Source organism: Parasteatoda tepidariorum, chromosome 1 (genome assembly GCF_982258835.1).
Source record: "Parasteatoda tepidariorum strain Cologne lab strain chromosome 1, Ptep-v5.0, whole genome shotgun sequence".
Lineage (NCBI taxonomy): Eukaryota > Metazoa > Arthropoda > Arachnida > Araneae > Theridiidae > Parasteatoda > Parasteatoda tepidariorum.
Genome location: NC_141755.1, coordinates 34,116,593 through 34,135,979, shown reverse-complemented (window position 1 = coordinate 34,135,979; position 19,387 = coordinate 34,116,593). Strand labels below are relative to the sequence as shown.

The 19,387-nt window shown below is 31.8% G+C and overlaps 1 protein-coding gene across 1 annotated transcript; it reads left to right on the top strand.

Annotated features, from left to right (window-relative positions):
• The first annotated feature begins 2,339 nt into the window (after positions 1-2,339).
• On the top strand, positions 2,340-18,501 carry LOC122270983 (uncharacterized). Its single transcript, XM_087161610.1, has 7 exons — positions 2,340-3,388; positions 8,716-8,812; positions 11,111-11,152; positions 11,235-11,276; positions 15,497-15,517; positions 15,767-15,829; positions 18,208-18,501. The coding sequence occupies exons 2-7, from the start codon at positions 8,723-8,725 to the stop codon at positions 18,397-18,399; spliced, it is 450 nt and encodes a 149-aa protein (XP_087017736.1). The 5' UTR covers positions 2,340-3,388; positions 8,716-8,722; the 3' UTR covers positions 18,400-18,501.
• The last annotated feature ends 886 nt before the right edge of the window (positions 18,502-19,387 follow it).

Sequence of the window (19,387 nt, the reverse complement as noted above, 5' to 3'; positions counted from 1 at the left end):
TTAAAATAAGACTCCAACAATTGTGCACTTGCACTTCAAGAAGAAGATCACAGATACCCACACATGTTACCTATGACGTCAGCGCCAGCTGATCGTTTATACGCAAAATGGCGAGGTAAAGTTGAGCTAGGTTTCTCTACATAAGTTAGAATGTTAATTAACGTGAAGTTAAATCAGTATCGCACATCGAATTTGTTGAAATATAATCTTTCTCATCTACGTCCTTAACTTAGATTTAGTATTTCTTTATATATTTTATTGTAACCGTGACATTTTTTTTTTCGTGTAGCTGGCAACTTTGATGCTTAATTAGTTTGTTTATGTTCTACAAGGCTTCGTGACTGCCTTTGTGTTAAATAAGAAATATGTAATAAAAGAATTGAAATCTTTTTGGAAAGAATATAGAACGTGTCATTTAAGAGAAATGATACTTGACGGGTTTGACTGACTCGATACAGAATAGGAAGTTCAGTTGCAAATGTAAACAAATGCGACGTTTCGACAACCAATCAGGATTGAGTTACCCACACTACGACACTTGTGGGTATCTCATTGAGAACTCCACTATTTTACTATTCTGATGCATTAATCTTTATTATTTATTTATTTTATTATATTTATTTTTTTGACAGCAGAAAACCTCAATTTGTACGTGTATCAATCGTAATCGGAACTATTTCAGTAAATTCAGTGATTTAATATCTTTAGAATGAGATTTTTTTTATGTAATTAAAGGTGATGAAACACATCTAAATAATGAGTCATCTAGTAAATGACAGGTATTTAATGTTTGTGCTATTAAACAATTGTTTTGGATTACGCATGGTCTACCTATTTACTTAATCATGCGTACTCAATATTTTTGAGATTCGTACGGTTTAGAGAGCAGATGGTACGAACTAGGCAATCGGTATCCTAAATCGTACCATTTCAATCCCTTGCAAAAATAATTTTCAGTACTCACTGTACAAATATTATTGCTTAAAAAATCATATGAGAAGCTCTAATTAACTGTATTTTATTATTAAAATGGTTCGGATGTAATTGTCAGTGTCATATGACTGATAAAAATGTAAATGTGGAAAGTGATAAGACTTAAGCAATCTTCCTGTACTTTGCCAGTAATATATGCTAGAAATATAATAAACTTAATTTAGTTATATTATTGATGAAAAATCATGATTTATTGCCCTTAAAAATTTAATTTTAAGAAATTTAAATTTTCAGCTGTCGCAAGGCTCAAAATCTGTCCTTAAATTCTTTCATTTCCTTTAAAAAAAAAAAAGGAAAATGTTCTTAATTATTAAACATTTAAATAAATGTTCTGAAATTTTTGTGATTTTCCAAGTTTTTGTTGAAATTAACAAGAAGAGAAATTATTATTTATCAAATTCAAAAATTATGCTATATGTCATGAAACAAAGTAAATAAGAAAATGAACGACAGAGTCTTCATAGCGCGTCAAGTACGATTTTTATCTATTTCCAGTATTAGAAACAATTACTCTTGATTTGATGGCATTAAAGCATTCGATGTGGGAGAAATATATTAAAAGCTTTTATCTCTGTATACTCCCTCCTCATCACTCTATCATACTCTACTGTCTTTCACAGGAGAATCCTTGTATTTTGCTACGACTTAACGATTTTCCATATTCAGACAATATTTTCCCTTTTTTGTAAAAAAAATAAAAAAATTCATAACTTTTTTTAAAAAAATGCATTTTTTTAAATAAAGGTATAATTATTCATTTTGTGGATGCTTTACATGCTCATTTAACTTATAATCAATAATTTGTCTTCAAAAAATAAGTAACTGTTTAATTTTTTTAAAATTTTAAAAACAATTGAAAAAATTCTAAATTCTTAAAGCTTTTTTATTTAAACATATTTTCAAAAAAAAAAATTTCTTAGTGCTTACAATATTCATCTTAACAATTTTGTGCATTCATTTGTTGATATATCAATTAGAACATTTTTTATAGATAGGAAAAAAAGATTAAAAATTCTTGTTAGATAATATGCTGTAAAAATTGTAATACCTCATAAAATGCTTATTCCATGCACAGTTTAAATAAGTGTATTATACTTAAGATTAAAAAAAGTTTACTTCAAAGCTTTATCTTAAATAGAAAAAATTCCTTATGGATTTAATTAAAATTAAAGCACAAAATTATCATCTATGAGAAAAAGCACTTAAAAGTCTGACTGCTGATCAAGTTTCTGTTTTAGGACAATCTAGAATCATTCATAACTTTTTTAAAAATGTAGATAGAGAGATTTTTTTTTTTTCAGTGCAGCTTGAAGTTTTATTACAAGCTAGCTTGAAGTTTATAGCTTGAAGTTTTATTACAAGCAATAAAAAATATCGATATTTAGGTCATTTTTTGGGTATTGTGTCCCCAAAACTACTGAAACTATTATCAATTGTATATCTACAAATCCATGTTGGTATTGTACAAATTGCCCCCATTAGAGAATTAGTATCCTGAATTTTTCCTTAAGTTTGGAGGCAATTTTGTTCTTAATTTTTATAAGTGCATTTGAAATAGCTTGAAGTTTTATTGTAAGCATTAAAAAAAAAATCGATATTTTAGTCATTTTTTTGGGTACTGTGACTCCAAAACTACTAAAACTATTACCAGTTGCATATCTACAAATCCATGTTGGTATTGTACAAATTGCCCCCATTAGAGAATCAGTATCCTGAAATTGTCCTTAAGTTAGGAGGCAATTTTGTTCTTAATTTTTATATTTTAGACTTCCAGCCCTGTTATCGTTTCAGGTATCTTGTTTGTAAAGTTCTCCGAAATTCAATTGATCTACTGAAGTTCCCTAATCCTGTTCCATTATATGTTTGTTTTTTTCCTGTTCCGTGGTTATTTGAATGAAAGTATAAAAAGTTAAAGGAACTTACGTTATAAATCACGATACTTTTAATTTTTTATAACTCCAAATCATTTCTCTTCTCCCATCTCGTGCCCACAGGTCAGTTATACTTTACGGAAGAACGATTATTTACATTGGATTTACAAACACAATGACACCATGTTATCCGCTCCCCGTTATTGTGAACAAACTGCAACTTTTCAAATCTAAAGTATGCATTTTTTTTGTTTTGTTTTTTGTTGTTTTGTTTGTTGTTTACTGGATAATAATATCTCTTTCAGTTTTATATCAGTGACTGTGTTTGAATAGGGACGCAGCGATGCGAGATGCTCTCAGCATGAGGGCAATATGGAAAAAGATGGCCGAGATATTGTAGGCGTTTAATAGTTGACCGATCGGTTGACAGAACCATTTTGTACGCAGGTTTATGACATTAATAATTCGCCAGTTTGAGTGGGAATCAGTTTGATATTCACCATCTTTGCAAGTTTTCTTTTGAAGTAAGTAAAATTAATAATATTTTGATAGAAGGTATTTGTATTGTAGTTTGGCTTACTTAGAGCATTAAAATTAAATACAGGGTTTTAAAAGCTTTATCGTTTCTAATTATTACATATGTAACAATCGATGAATAGAAGAAAAAAGCATTTAATTTTTTTTTTCCGGTTACAAATGTGTTGTGTGTGTGGCACTTGTGTTTCATGTGATCAAGTTCATTACACATATTTTGTTGTTTCCCATTCTTAAATGCTGCACAGATGCCTTTTTTTTTTTTTTTTTAATCCTTTGAAGCAGTTGGGACACCGGTGTCCCGTTTATGTATTTTTTTCCTGACGCTCTAATTTCAAGTAAAAATATATTTTAGTATTTTTTAATTATGAAAGACAGTCTAATAGTTGCTAAAAAAATCTGTTAGATTATCGGAATTATATTTGTACTAAAATATGAAATCCAAAAATAAGTAGTTTGAACTTCTTTTTTTTTCATTCATATTCTAAAATTTATAAATAATAGATTATTTTGCAAATTAAAGAAATTTCAATGATGAACAACCGTTTCTCTTAGATCTAAATAAGAGCAAATTTGAAAAAACTATTGTTTACAAGGGATCCGTTTTTGGAAGATTTTGCCATTAATGCAGGAAAAGACTTCTTCATGCTGTATTTCATAACCATAAATTATTAAAAGCTAAATATAATACTTCTTTCTTATTTTGATCTGAATCAATGCAAAATAATGAACATACCTTTAATAAAAATTCTGGTTCAAAAGGTTAAGTTCTGGCATCGTTTTTAGCATCAGTGGTTCGTAAACAATGTCTTTGACGTAACTCCGTAAAAAGAAATCACTTGACTTAAGGTCTGGGGATCTAGGAGGTGAAGTGATTCGGTGTTAATCACTTGTCACTCACATGTCACTAGACACTGTTCATGAGCCATCGGTAACGGAAACACTACAAGAACTTGAAAGTATCCGTGCAGCATCGAGATTCATTGTGAGTGTGCAACAACCAGTGGCGTAGCGAGGGGTGGGCAAGGGGGGGCATCATGCCCCGGGCGCTACTCACAAAGGGGCGCCAAATGGTCCGCAAAACAAAAAATTGCTGGATAATTTTTTTTATTATAATTGACTTCTGGAAAATATATTTTAAATTAGTGCCAGTGTAATATAATAAATGTTAATTCATAAATATTATTCATAATATTTAATTCATATTAAATATTATATTACATTCATATTAAATATTATATTACATTCATATTAAATATATTTCAATATTTAATTCACGACCTTGTTATCGCGCTCTGCTTAGAATAAAAATGAAATGTTATTAAATATTAAATGTTATATATAAGTTTAATGTCAGCATAAATTATATTGTATATTTCACTATGTGACTACCTTTCAAGTTCAAGGCATTCTTGGTAAGTAATAAATCAAATAAGATTACTAACTACATCTACTCGACGATTCTATTATTAAGTGAATAGAGTATGAAAAAATTTGTTAACAGAAAAATTTGTTGTTCTCATATTTGTCACCACAGATTCAAAATGAATTCATTCATCTTCTGGCATCTATTGTTCGAAATCAACTAATAAACGATGGGAAATTAGCAGCGCACACTACCACTACAAGTGACAACAGAAGTGAAGCTACAATTCTGTTGCAAAATATACTAACCTTTAGTTTTATAACTTTAGTTCATTTCTGGTATGAAATCTTAAGAAGGATTGATCGTGTGCAGCTTAGATTACAAGATCCTAGAATGAATTTTAGAGAATTGTTCCATGATCTTGAATCATTAGCGACTGAACTAGCCGAAATTTGAGACAAGCTCTGTAAAGAGGCAATAGAAAAAGCAGAGTCTCTTTGTAAAAAATGGGATATGGATACAATACGTGCCTGGAGAATTGGCTATGGTGGTCTTTCCGCAGAAAGTGAAATTCCTCGCGTTATGAAAAGCACTCTTGATAGTCTCCAACAAGAAATGTGTACACGATTAAGTGACCTTAATTTCAAATTTGGATTTCTACTAGACGTTGAAAATTTATTAAACAAGGATAACGACCTTGAAAAAAAATTTTAAAAATCTGGGTGAATTTTATAATACAGATTTCAATGTAATAGAACTTTTTATCAAAATATGTGACAGCAAAATGTTACTCAGCAGTAGAAAAGAAATTAAACCTAAAACTCCATTAGAATTTCTTACTTTTATAATCAATCTCGAATGGAGAAGATGTTTTTCCAAATCTGAGAGCGGCATTTCAAATACTCCTGACTATCTCAGTATCAATTGCTAGCTGCGAACGTTCATTCAGCAAATTAAAATTAATTTTGACAGATCGCCTAAGTGACCTAGCATTTTTAAGTGTGGAAAAAGAAAAATTTTAAATGAACAATTTTGATGATATTATTGATACATTTGCTTCATCAAAAGCACGAAAAATTTAGAGATAGTAATTAGTTTTATTAATGTATTATAATCATATGATTATTAATCATATGTATTATTAATTTGCGAGTATATTTTGCATATAATATTATATGGTTTTTGAATAGGGGGCGCTAAAAGGGTATTGTGCCCCGGGCGCGAGTTAAGCTCGCTACGCCACTGGCAACAACTTATTGAGTGGAACGAACTTGATTACAAACTAAATGTTTGCATGTGAAATATCTGAGAAAATTTAGTTACACATACTGAAGAACTAGAAAATATTTCTTAGGTAGAATACATTTAAAGTATACATTACAACTTTGAAATATGTAAGTTGTTAAAGAACTCTTCTTCCACGTGGGTGGGTGACCACTTGGATCAGTCTGCGTAGGGACAAAGGGTGTGCGGTTTTTGGTCCTCGTTAAACTGTTCTACCGTAAAGTGCTCGACTTCGTGTGACCGGCGACCTGCATACGGCGACTATATATATATTGAGTTGTTCGGAAAGTAATTTCGTTTTTTCCCAACAGAGAACTTCATACTTAATCCGCATAATCATGATATATTTTGACATCTGATATAGCAAGACTTGCTTGTGAAAAAGTTCGATTGACTCTACGCAGTAGTTTTTGGTTGGTGTTTAATCAAAAATGGAAAGTGAAAAGCAGAATTTTTCGAAATATCTTACTTTTTTGCTACTGAAGAGGCAAAAATGCTGTTCGAGCAAGAAAAAAAATTTCCATTGTGTCGTGGAGAAGATTTATTGGCAGTACGACAGCGTCAAAACTGGTCTACAGAATTTCTACTCGGGGAAAATTTCGATTAAGATGCAGGATGATGCTCCACGCCAGTTTAACTAATGAAGACGCAATAAGGGCAATAATTGATGCAAACCGACGGATAACAACTCATGAGATCGCTGAGGCATTAAATTTATCGAATTCGACTATACGTGATCATTTGAAAAGCCTAAGTTTTAATCTTTAAGGATGGATTTCTCGTGTTCTTAGAATGAAATTAGTTCCGTCGTGTTGTCGTTTGTATTATGCTTCTCGAATGGCAAGAAAAATATCCATTTTTAAAACGCATCATCTGAGGCTGGGGAGGAGAAGCTGATCGTCTACAACTATGTTGCGCTTCCTACAGAATTTTTAGACGGTAAAACATTTACTTTGAGAGGACTCGGTAGGGCATGTACCAATAATGCTAAAACTGACCTTTTTCAATGTACCTTTTCTCAGCATCTGAACAAGTTATTGCTTCAGTTTTTTTTTCACAGAATATTTACATATACATGTTTACACTGTGATGATTGTTAATACATATCTTTAGAGACATTGTTTTAAGAAATTATGAACTGAGAACTTTTAGCGAGTTTTTGACCACGTTTCAGCAAAAAAATCTTTTATAACTCCAAAAATATTCCTTTTAAAGCCAAAACTTTATCACAAAATACAACTGATATAATCTCAATTATCCCCAAAAAATTTCGAAGCGATATCATCATAAGTAGTTTCTTAGAAAAGATTCATCGAAAAAGGTCAGTTTTAGCATTATTGATATATGCCCTATCTACTCCCCTTAAGTAAAGAGGTCAAAAATCACCTGACTGTTTTTTAACAGCAAAGAACAGAACTTTTATGCGTGTGAAATCATGCTACTGTTAGAAAGATTGCAAAGGAACAATTTATGAGTCAATAAAATATTTATTCACTATAAAAAAAATCGTCTTTTATTAAAAAAATCGTCTTTTATGGAAGACTAGAGGCAAATTATTTTACATGAGGGGAGCAATATTTTTGAATAAATGATCATAGATTCATTGCGACAGAAAAGGGTTAAAATAAAATAAAGGCTCATGAAAATAGCAATCACGTATTCTTTGGCTAAGAGGTGAAGTATAGAAGTCATGAAATCCTTCTAGCTGCCAGCTTGCAAAAAAAAATTTTTTTTTGTAAATGGCTGAAGTTGTAGTAGTAACAACGATATTGGCAATTATATGCAGAATATTGTTTAATTTTACTTTCTCTTTAAATTGGCATTGTGCTGTTCCTTTTACGGGTAGAAGTAAATATTCTTATATTTACCAGGCACGAGTTATTAACAATTTACAACATTTAATTTAATTTATAATACAGAACATGCGTCTGAACTTTCTTCCCGAGCGGGAAAAGAGAAAGTCCGGATTCGATTGCGTATGCGTGATACGATTATTCATACCTATAGCCTCGAACGGCTAAATGCACGCTATGACTATTAGGTTTTCTATATATATTTTATAGTTGAATATTTTATGCGTCGTATGGATCTAAATAGTACTGATTTAAGTTGATAAAATCCAGCTAACACACTAAAATAAATAAATAAATAATAAAATGAAAATTCTCGAGATTCGGCGTTCATGAAAGCAGAATTCATATATTCTTCACGGTGTTCCGTAAGGACCACTATCAATTTGCATTTTTAGAATCCTTATCAAATATGAAATCAAAAAGTATAGGAGTCGCAAATTAATATTTAAACGAGGGAAGAAAAGCATTATTGAAATCAAATTTGACAAATCGCAGTAAGGAAAAGTAGAAGCAATAAACATTAAAATAAGTTAAATTGGAAGTTGAAACTTGAAGGTGTTTCTAATAAACATTTTGCAACTCCTTACTGCTTCTTCACGCAATCAAATCTGTTTTTGTTGTTTATTACATTCGCACTCCTGTTCTGCGATTTGCTAGATTTCGAAAATTATTTTTTTTCATCACTTTAATATTAATTTGAATCCCTCAATGTATTTACTTTTAGTTTTCATTTTTAATAAGAATTCAAAAATTACATATTAAGGGTGGTTTTTACTGAACATCCTGCTCACATAATCTATATTAATTCTTTTAGGTTGAGAATGGAATCCCGGAAAATCAATATTTTGAAATGGACTCTAGTTTCAGTAGCTATTCTATCTTTTACTGATAGTATTTTCATCCCTTTGGTGGTGAGTATTGCAACTTCATTTCTATTGAAATTCACTCGCATTGGATATACAGGATAATCATACATCCTGTATATTGTGAGGTAAAGTTATTTGAATCCTAATTATCCGACATTTGATTTTTCGAGGCACATTATCAGACACATACTCCTCCTAACTTACAACCAAACATCAGAGAAGATTGCTTGCGATTCATTTCAATTAGAAACAAAATCCTACATCGTGATTTCCTATAATCCATTTGTTATATTACACTGACCATTATCCGTAAATCATGTGGATATTAATCGCACTCTCCAAAAACTTTTGCCTTCGTTATTTTATGCTGACATTGTAACATCCTTTGTGCCTCGGCAGATGAGATATTACGCTGTTTCCATGATTTAGAAACAGTGTTATATCGCATCCGGCGAGGAAAGTATATTTCAATAATCTGGAGGATTGTTTAAAGGTCGCGAAGTCTATTTGCTCTTTCCAGAACAACCCTGACTAACGTTCCAGTTGACCATCTCCTCTGGTTTGGTCATTTTTACAGTTCAGAAAATCGTCGACCGGAAGAGTTCGATGTTGTCATCCGTCAAAATGAAATCAAAGTACACAAAAAATAGCTGGCATATAGAGCTCAATACTTCACCCCCCCCCCTTCATCATTATAGCCAATATCCATCTTAAAATGACATAGCAAGATGTGCAGCTATTTATAATAATGCATGTCCCGACCATCAAACCTTCACTTCTATAATGGTCTTTGTAGCCGTCGTTTTAAATCAGAAATATCAGTTCCTACTTATCTTCATGCTTTAAATGTTAGCAGATCCCTCTAAGGGCTTAAAAGAGACATTTTAAATGGCATGAGGTATAAGAAATAAGTGTTATAGAGCATATTTCTTGGTGCAGTAAGCCTCATTCATTTCGATGGAGCATCTTTTAAATGAATTTCTGGATAATGAGAATTTTCGCTAGATTGATTGGCCAGTCAAGTCTCCAGACCTTTTACTTTCAAAACATATCCAGAACTTACTGCGTAAAGCAAACCGAACTTGTTTTACTCTTTGGACGACTGACCAGTTCCTGACAACAATGAGTGAACGAATTGCTACTTCTACTTCCAGACTGCTTTTTTTAATGTTCATGTTTTAAATGTTTGCAGATCCCTCCAAGGACCTCAAAGAGATACTTTAAATAGTATGAGGTATAACAAATAAGTGTTATAGAGCCTTATGTTTAAAACTTTTTGGTGCTGGGGGCCTTGTTCATTTCAATGGATGAAAATATGACGATACAATGAGTATCTTGTAGATGTAGATGATTTTCTGGAGAATGAGAATTTTCGCTGGATTGAATGGCCAGCCAGGTCTCCAGATCTTATTCTCTTAAAACATATCTGGAACGTCAAACCGAACTTGCTTTACTATTTGGACGACTAGCCAGCACCTCACAACAGTATGAGTGAACGAATTGTCACTTCTACTTATATTTCTCGTCAGTCTATTCAATGAAATATGATAAAAAGTTACTGCACTATTATAATTTATGATATTAGCTATTCATTTTAAATAATTTTCGTTTTGTTAAATACGATGTAATAAGTGTTACAGTTTACTTTATGATAGCATCTATGATAAAATCAATCTACTTTTAATGATTTATTTATTGAACCCTTGTCAAATACTATGTAAACAGGATTTCAGTTAACTATTTTACGTTGGGAAAGAAACTATCTATTTTTAATAATTCTTTATTTATATAATAAAGAATTTTACTTTATAAAAAGCTATCTATTTTTAATAATATTTATTGTCCGTCTGTCTAAGCTATTGCAATATAAGGAAGGGTTACTGAACTATTATACTTTATGATAATAGTCACTTACTTTAAATACTCTTTTGTATTGTTAAATGTGATGTAACAAGTGTTACAATATACAATTTTACTTTATGATAGCAGCTATCTACTTTCAATGATTTATTTATTGTATATCTGTCAAATGCAATGTAAACAGGATTACAGCTAACTATTTTACGTTGGGAAAGAAGCTATCTATTTTTAATAATTATTCTTAGTCTCAATGACAAATGCGATGTAAAGAGTATTACTGTTTACTATTTTACATTATGATAGTAGCTATCTATTTTAATAATTTTTTATTGCAAAATACAATGTTACGAGAGGCAACGGTACAATTTTACGTTTAATGAGATTTGTTTATGAGATTTATTTTTTCTTGTTCTTCTGCCAGATGCCATATGATGCTTAAAATTTTAACTACATCATTATGTGAATATTTTAATTTTTCTTTAGGTGTATCGCATTTGTTATCAATCAACCAGTACATTTGTACCGGTAAGTATTAATTTCTTACTTCATTTCTTCACTAGAAATAAATTGATTTAAGAGAAAAAATACATTGTTTCTGTTTTTTCAGAGTCAATGCGTCAATTGCCCTTTTCTAGCACTACAAGGATATGTAAGTATATTCATTTTATTAGTTAATTTTAACTGTTATGCATTCTAATTAATGTATTAGTTAGGAATTTGAGGTAAAAATAATTAGTTTGTTACAGAAAAATGTTAAACAATTTTTTTTTTTTTGATGAGAAACAAGTTTTGTTAATTTGAGATTTATTTCAATCAATGCAAGTGACGTAGTGTGGGTATCTCGATCCTGATTGGTTGTTGAAACGAGGCATTTGTTTACGTTAGCAACTGTTCTTTTCATTCTATTTCGAGTAAGCCAAGCCTGTCAAGTACCAATTCTCTTGAGTAACACAGCCTATATTCTTTCATAAAGATTTCAATTCCACCACTATATATTTACTCAAAGACTTAACACAAAAGCAGGCACAAAACCATGTAGAATATAAACAAACTTATTGTGCATCGAAGTTTCCAGGAATACAAAACAAAAATATATCACGGTTACAATAAAATACATTAACAAATAATAAATCTAAGTTAAGTAAAATAAGTAGACCATAAAGAATTATATTTCAACAACTTCGATGTGCTATACCGTTCTGCATTTAATTAACTTAACGTTTATTAAAATTTCAAGAGAAACTTAGCTTAACTTTAATACTCCATATTGCTGATGAAGATTAGCTGGTGTTGACGTCATAGATCACATGCGTGGGTATTGGTCGGCTTCTTCTTCTTGGAGCGCAAGTAACCACTTAAATTTAAACAAGCGAATTCGAATTACACAACTCATCATCATAGTTAGTAAAATTTTCATTGTTTTAAAAAGATGACGCTCTGACCAAAACTTTCAGTTATTCTCAATAGAAGAGGTGAAAGTAACCCTCACATGCAGTGAGTTGGTAATTAAATAAAATTTCACAAAGGTGACCCAAGTAGCCCCTGAAAATAACCACTCTCCAAATCAACAGAAAAAAAGTGGTGATTTAAATAAAATAAGCAACTAGTCACTTTTTCCTATCCTTTTTTTCCCTTGTTTAAATCGTTTAATGATAAAAGTACATCAATGCAGAAAGACTCCGGAAAACAGAATTTTCATTAAAATATCAAATGTCACCATTCAAACTTTTTATCCTTCAGAATCCAATAAGTTGTGATGGAAGGATTCCTGTAGAACATGGGTCACCAAACTTTTTTGATCATCGACCCCTATATAATTTTTCGAAATCTCCATCGACCCCCATAAAAGAAATTTTCTGTTAATTCAAATAAAACTCTATTAGATACTATGCTTATACATTTATTTTATGATTTTAAACATTTATTAAAGTAATAGTAAAACATTGTGTAACAATAGTTTTATGAAGAAGTAAGTAAAGTAACTACAGATTTATTGCTTCTTAATCAACGAGATGGGTGTGCCTGATGTTTTTTTGCAAGGTTCGCTATATTGGGTTCAAAATTGGTCAATTTTAATCTTAAATTCGTGCCACTGGTACGTAAATACTTGTTTCACCCGAATAAATATACGTTTATTAATTTATGCTCGATAAAGAAACTGATATTAAGTCAATCATAAAAAAATTCACAAATTTTACATACTCAATTAGGCATGTGTGATTCGAGTATTAAGAACTGTTTTTTCCTCGACCCCCAATCGACCCTTCCGATTCGGATCGACCCCCTGACTCAGATGGACCCCCGCTTTTGCTAAATAGACCCCTGGGGGTCTATATAGACCACTTTGGCGACCTCTGTAGAAGGAGTGTTCCTTGACATTTTATATTTTTCAAATTTGTAATGCATATGTTACCATGTGAATAACCGAAATCAAGAGAATGTCGACTTTCACCGGTGAATGTCAACAATCACATAGTCACTTCGGTGAATGTCCGAGATATTTGTTATATTCGATTTGATATTAATTTATTCAATGATATTATTATATTTATTCGATATTTTAATATCTGCTGAGGATAGATTAGGAGAAACATCAGTGTTCGGGGTATCGTCTAATTGCATACTGGACAGTGGCACTTGACCTTAAAAAGTACTGATGTAGGGCATACCGGGCAGTGGCACTGAACCTTAAAAAAACATTGATGTAGGGCAGGGATGGCGAACCAATGGCACGCGTGCCATTTATGGCACGCCACATAATATTTTGGGCACGCCACCGATCACGAAGTTCACTGTGAAGCAATTTACCAATTAAATTAAAATTCACAAAAACAAACATAAAAAAATAAACAATTATTAACAAAAAAATTACGAATTAATGCCAAAAAACAATTAATTAACATAAAAAACAAGCTAACAATAAATAACTAGCAAAAAAAATTAACAGACCTGCTTAAAATAACATCTTACAACCTAATATAAGTTATTTGTCATCTAATCTGCAACAACAGAGGTCACACTGATATTACTTTAAGTTGAATTACGCGTATAACTGAGACATTGCTAAATGTATTCTTTTTCATAGTAAATGAAGAGTTTAGAGTTGATAGTATTTAGTGTTATTATTTTCCCAATAATCACGAAGTCAAAATTGTTTGACGGCACGTCTATGACCAAATTAAACAATTTTTTAGAAAAAATGGCACGTTGGTGCATAAAGGTTCGCCACCCCTGATGTAGGGCATACAGGGCAAATGTATACCGGGCAGTGGCACCTTAACTAGATCTAGTATATATTTCGGACATTCACCCAAACGATTATGTGATTGTCAACATTCACCGGAGGAAGTCAACAACCACCGATTTCGGTCATTCACAGTAACACATACTTAAAAGTATTTTACCTCCTAAAACATTTTTAAATAAAGTTCTCTAAAATCAGTATGTTTAACTAAATTTTGCGGTATCGGCCCTCGTAAAATTGTTCTACCGTAAAATGCTTGAATTAGTGAGCAGGTCGTTGGGCACCGAAGCAGGGGAGACATCCCCTCTTCAGAGGATCAAAATTGCGATGGCATGTCTTCGGATCATCCTCTGGGATGTTTCTCAGACCGTCGCCACTACCCCATTGTGCAGCTCAAGTGCGATGTAAATAAAGTACCTACCTACCTTAACTAAATTTTGTCGCATATTTATATTGCTTTTATTATTAAGTTAACTTTTATAGCCATAGACAATTTCTAAGAGGATTTTTTTTTTAATTATAATTTTATCCAAGCAAAGGAAAAAGTTTGCTTAAAGTGGCAATTAAAATAAAAAGAACCTATCGATATCGGTGACCGACTCATTGGGTTTGAGGAAAAAGTGGCTACAAATTTCAGCCACTGGCTACTAACTGAAAATTTAAATCTTCAGGTCTAGACCCAGGAAATAGAAGGCCCGCTTCTAATATAAAATTCTATAGGCTAAGTATATAAGTGATCTCGAACCTTTTCTATAGACACATGCAAATCTCAACTGTGCCAACTGAACTGTGTTTAAAAGCTGATTCTAACAAAAGCAGCTTGAATAAAATATCCGTAATAATGTACAAATCATGAGAGTGCCTTTGTCGCCGGGCTAAACATGAAAGTCCAAATATGTTTAATAGTGATATACGTTTATTAATATCGATTTGTTTAATATCGTGAGAACAATATTTCTAAATACATTCTTACAATAAATCGCAAATACTATGTCTTGCCATAAATATACGATAATTAACGATAACAATCATATCACGATCACCCTAGATAACGAAAAATGTTTAATATCCAATAATGCTGTATTATGATATTAAAAATATTATTTAATATATGATATTGATAATATCATGATTATTATCCGTCACGATAAAGATTGAATGCCATTATATTGCGAGCGTTATCGACAACGATAAAGATCTTAATTAGCTAGCATTATCGGTAACGATTTTATCACGATTGTTATCTATAACGATAAAGGTTGAATACGATAATACTGTGGTGTTATTGATAGAATGAAATATTTTGATAATGCTTCCAGAATTATCAATCGATAACATCGAGTACAATAACATTGCGTGTAACATGAGATCGAAGCTGTGACAGACTGTGTCTGCTGCAAAAACAAGAGGAGATATACCTTTTTAAGGATTGAGTACTTAATCAGAAACTTGTCACAGTTTTATCTTTTTTTTTTTTTTACTATTTTTGATTCACTATTTCTCTTCACATACTATCAAAAATTCTTAGAATAATAACTACTTTATATTCTATATTCAATGAACTTTTAATTCATGAAATTGAAATCGAGTACGTATTTAATTCCGTATATTATTTTTATTTTCAGTCTTTCAGCTGTTTTGGAACGGTGAGTTTATTATTTTAATTATTATTAATTTTAAAGTTTCATAATACTATATTTAATTGAATGTTTAAAAATTGTTCAACCATTAATGCATTTCTCTGTAACTGTTTAAATTCTTAAGTAAAAAAAAAACATAGCATTCACACATAACAAGTTTTTAAGACATTCAATGCTCCAGAAATCCATTCAATATATTTTATTTCCATGTGCGCAATTCATTTTTTGTAATTTTAATTTTTTTTTTTATAACAGACAGCATTTCCTAGAAATATGACACCAGCACAAGCTCAATGTATGATACAACGATGTCAAGATGTAAGTATAAAAAAAAGGAAGTTTAAATTCCTTCTGTTTCTCAAATCAAGAACAAGTAAATAAGAGTTAAAAAAAATCAGCATTCATATTTTTCATAAAAAGTTAAATTAATTATGAAAAAGTAATTTTTTGTTCATTAGATAATTTTTTAGTTATATTTTTAAATTTAGTCATTTAATTTTTTTTCCAGTAGCCCAAACTCATTATATTAATATCAACCCAAATCTAAGAAAAACTCTAATTTGTTTTAAAGTACTATGCTGTTAATGTGTGCTTAATTCGTTTTTGTACTGTGTATATATATGTTAAATTTAAATAGTGGTTGTAAAAATCAACTTTATACAAAAAGTGAAAAATATACTACAACAAAGTCTACATTGAGAGGCATATATTTACTTTTTATTATTTTTTAACTTTTGTACCTTCGTTTCGCAGGAAGGCTCGTGCCATATAATGCAAAAACCATAAAATATTCTAAAATATTACGTGAAGTTTTACTTAGGTAAAAATTCTCTCTCTGACTCAATTAAACAAAAAAAAATGCATAAACGGTGTCATCATTATAGTCTTAAATGCTGCACTATTAAGCATTATTAATTAATATGGAGTAGAGTCCAAATATAGTAAAGTGGCTATGCTTTTACAAGATATGATTCCTACTGCTCTTCCTAATGGTAAACTGTGAAGTTACTTTTCTATCTTGATAACGGGAAGAAATTGCATCACAAGGTAGCGGAGTATCATCCTTTTAATACAAATAAAAAAAGCATCCCCTCAACTGCGTGTAATGGGCCAGGCGGGGTTGTTGGCACTGCGCACAGGCAGCCTTTTCTTCCCAGGCAAGCTGGTGCCCATAGATCTGAAGGTGGGTGGACTTCAAGTCGCCACTGAGGATCGAACCCCAGCTCTTAACAATGACAGCCTACTGTCTTAACCACTTAGCCATTGTTGCTCCTTCGTACAAACAGACACCTTATAAACATTTTCCCTTCTTTTTTAGTGGTTTGCGGCATCCTTTAATGTGAATCGGCTAAACGTTCATAAAAAAAAATATTATTATCACAAGATACCTTTATGTTGAAACTTCTATTGAGATTTGATCTTCAAAAATAAAAGTTTCTTGATCCATTGACTTACTAATATTTTTACCTCGCAGAAACAACTGCGGCCTCATTCAGTTTTTTCTCATTGAAGAGGATGACTGAGTATAGTGGAGTAACTCTTTGTTGCTTATAGGATAGTGGTAGCTGAAAAATGGAGAACGCTTCGAAGCGATTAGTTTTGCTTTCTAAGCTACCGCCGGCTGTATGCGTATTAAATAACTCTTTTATTAATAAGATCGTTTCCAAAACATTTAAGATCGCGAACAAACAAATGCACTTTCTTTCTCGTAAACTATGTTTTATTTAATTTTTTATTTTTATTTCACAACTGTCGTTGAACAGCCGACCCAATCTTGAACCTAATCCGGAGACGAGGGTACTCCTGGATCAAGTATTGGGAGAAATTTGTCTTCATGGAAGACTTTTTTTTTTATGGAACTAACCTGCATTTGCGATACATGGAGAGAAAAAATAGCGAAAACCTTTCACGGTTAGCCAGACGGCAAAGGGACTAAAACCCATGATCCGTCTACTACTGAGGGTACTTTTTGTTAAAGCGAACTTGGAAATGTAATATCTAACTAGCTCTCGCTAGGATTCGAACCAGAGGCACCTCATTGGAAGACAAGCTCTCAATCTACTGAGCCTGATTGTCTCTATTATATGAAATTTTATAACCGCCGTTAAACAATGTCCAACTCCGTAGCCTTGTAATTTTGAACCCAATCCAGAAGACAATGAAATTTGCCTTCGTGGAAGACTTTGATAGAACTAACCCAAAATTGCGTCACATGGAGAGGAAAACCACGAAACCTCCCACTGTTAGCCTGACGACATGGGGACTCTAACCCATAACCATATTTCTACCACTTAGATTTTACGTTAGCACAGTGGTCGGTACGAGCCGGGTGCAGAATTCGTATCGACTGGACAACACTTGGATTAGAACCCGGGACACCTCATTGGAAGTAGAGCACTCTATCCACGGAGCCACCACAGTTGCGTGAACTATGTTAGTCTTAACATGGCAGCTTGAGTAATAACCAACCTGTACCTTTATTTGGTTAATTTTTAATTAAAAAAATTTACCTAGCCAACATCCTCCGTTAAATCAAAACAATAGTAAATATAATCTAACGCAGCTTGGGGAAAAAAAAAAAACATTTTAGTTTTTTTTCTGCGTTTTATAAATCTACCTAGCATGATTCCGCCACCACCAATTATGAAATATACTTTGATAAATTGATTTCAATACACGTTTTGTTGTTTTGACAGGGAGTGAAGCAAACACCAGTTTATTTAGGGCGCAAAAGGCGATCCGAAGATGAAGAGGCAGCAAGAGCCATTGAAGAACCTTCAACCACACCAGCAGCAGAAAGTGAAAAGAATGAAAAAGAGATGCAAATAGTTGGACAAATAGAAGTATTAGTAGATTCTGGGTTTGATGACTATGAGGATGGATTCTAGTACTGTATATATATATGTATAAGATAGCAGACTCTGTATCATTGAATATTTCTATCAACCATATCATAGTTGAATTATTTATTAAATCAGATTTTGAGCATACTTGTCATGATCATTCATTGTAGTAACCAATTTGTTTCTTTTACATTTGGCAATATACAACCGATTTTTCCATAGACTTGACTTGCACACGCACGCTAATAAGTTTCAAGATTACTGATATTGGAAAATTGTTTAAAAATTAAATACAAATTTGGGTTGCTGCTGAGAAATATTCTTAACTCAGAGTGCTCAAAACTTTTTTTTTTCCTTCCTCCCTTTCTTTTCTAATTTGTTAAGTCAGCACTAGGACTGGGCTATAAATCGATGTATCGAGACATATCGATTTAACGCATATATCGGCAAGACGATACAGCGACTTTCATTCAAGGCGATGCATCAGAAATCTGATTTAAGCCGTCGAGTAAAGACAATGAGCGCAAAACGATATAGCGATATAAGACACGCAAGGATATAAGAAAGCGATATAAGACTCTTCTCTTACGTTCCGATGTCGACTCGCGCTGTGAAAGACGATGTTCGTTTCGTTATGTTGAATGAAATGGCCTTGATAGGTGAGCTGTAGAATCAGAGTTATGAGAACGCATATCGTTATATCGCATGTTCCTTTTCGCACCTCTTAGCTTTTTTTTTTCTTTGTCGCGACTTTTCTTGTAGATTATTTTCAGTGGGACTAACTTCGTGATCGCCGATGTTACCTTGTTCTGAAGGCAATCTATTATTGAAAAGAATATATAAAGAAAAGTTTCTTCATTAATTAGATTAGTTTTTTTTTAAAAAAAACTTCTTTTTATTTTTAAATGTGAAAATTATCGGCAATCTAATTTAGGTGCCCATAAAGAATTGAATTTGTTAGGTTATTTTTTTACTTTCTTTTAATTTATTAAAAGCTTTTTGGATGAAACTTCTAATAATTTAATGAGTTTTT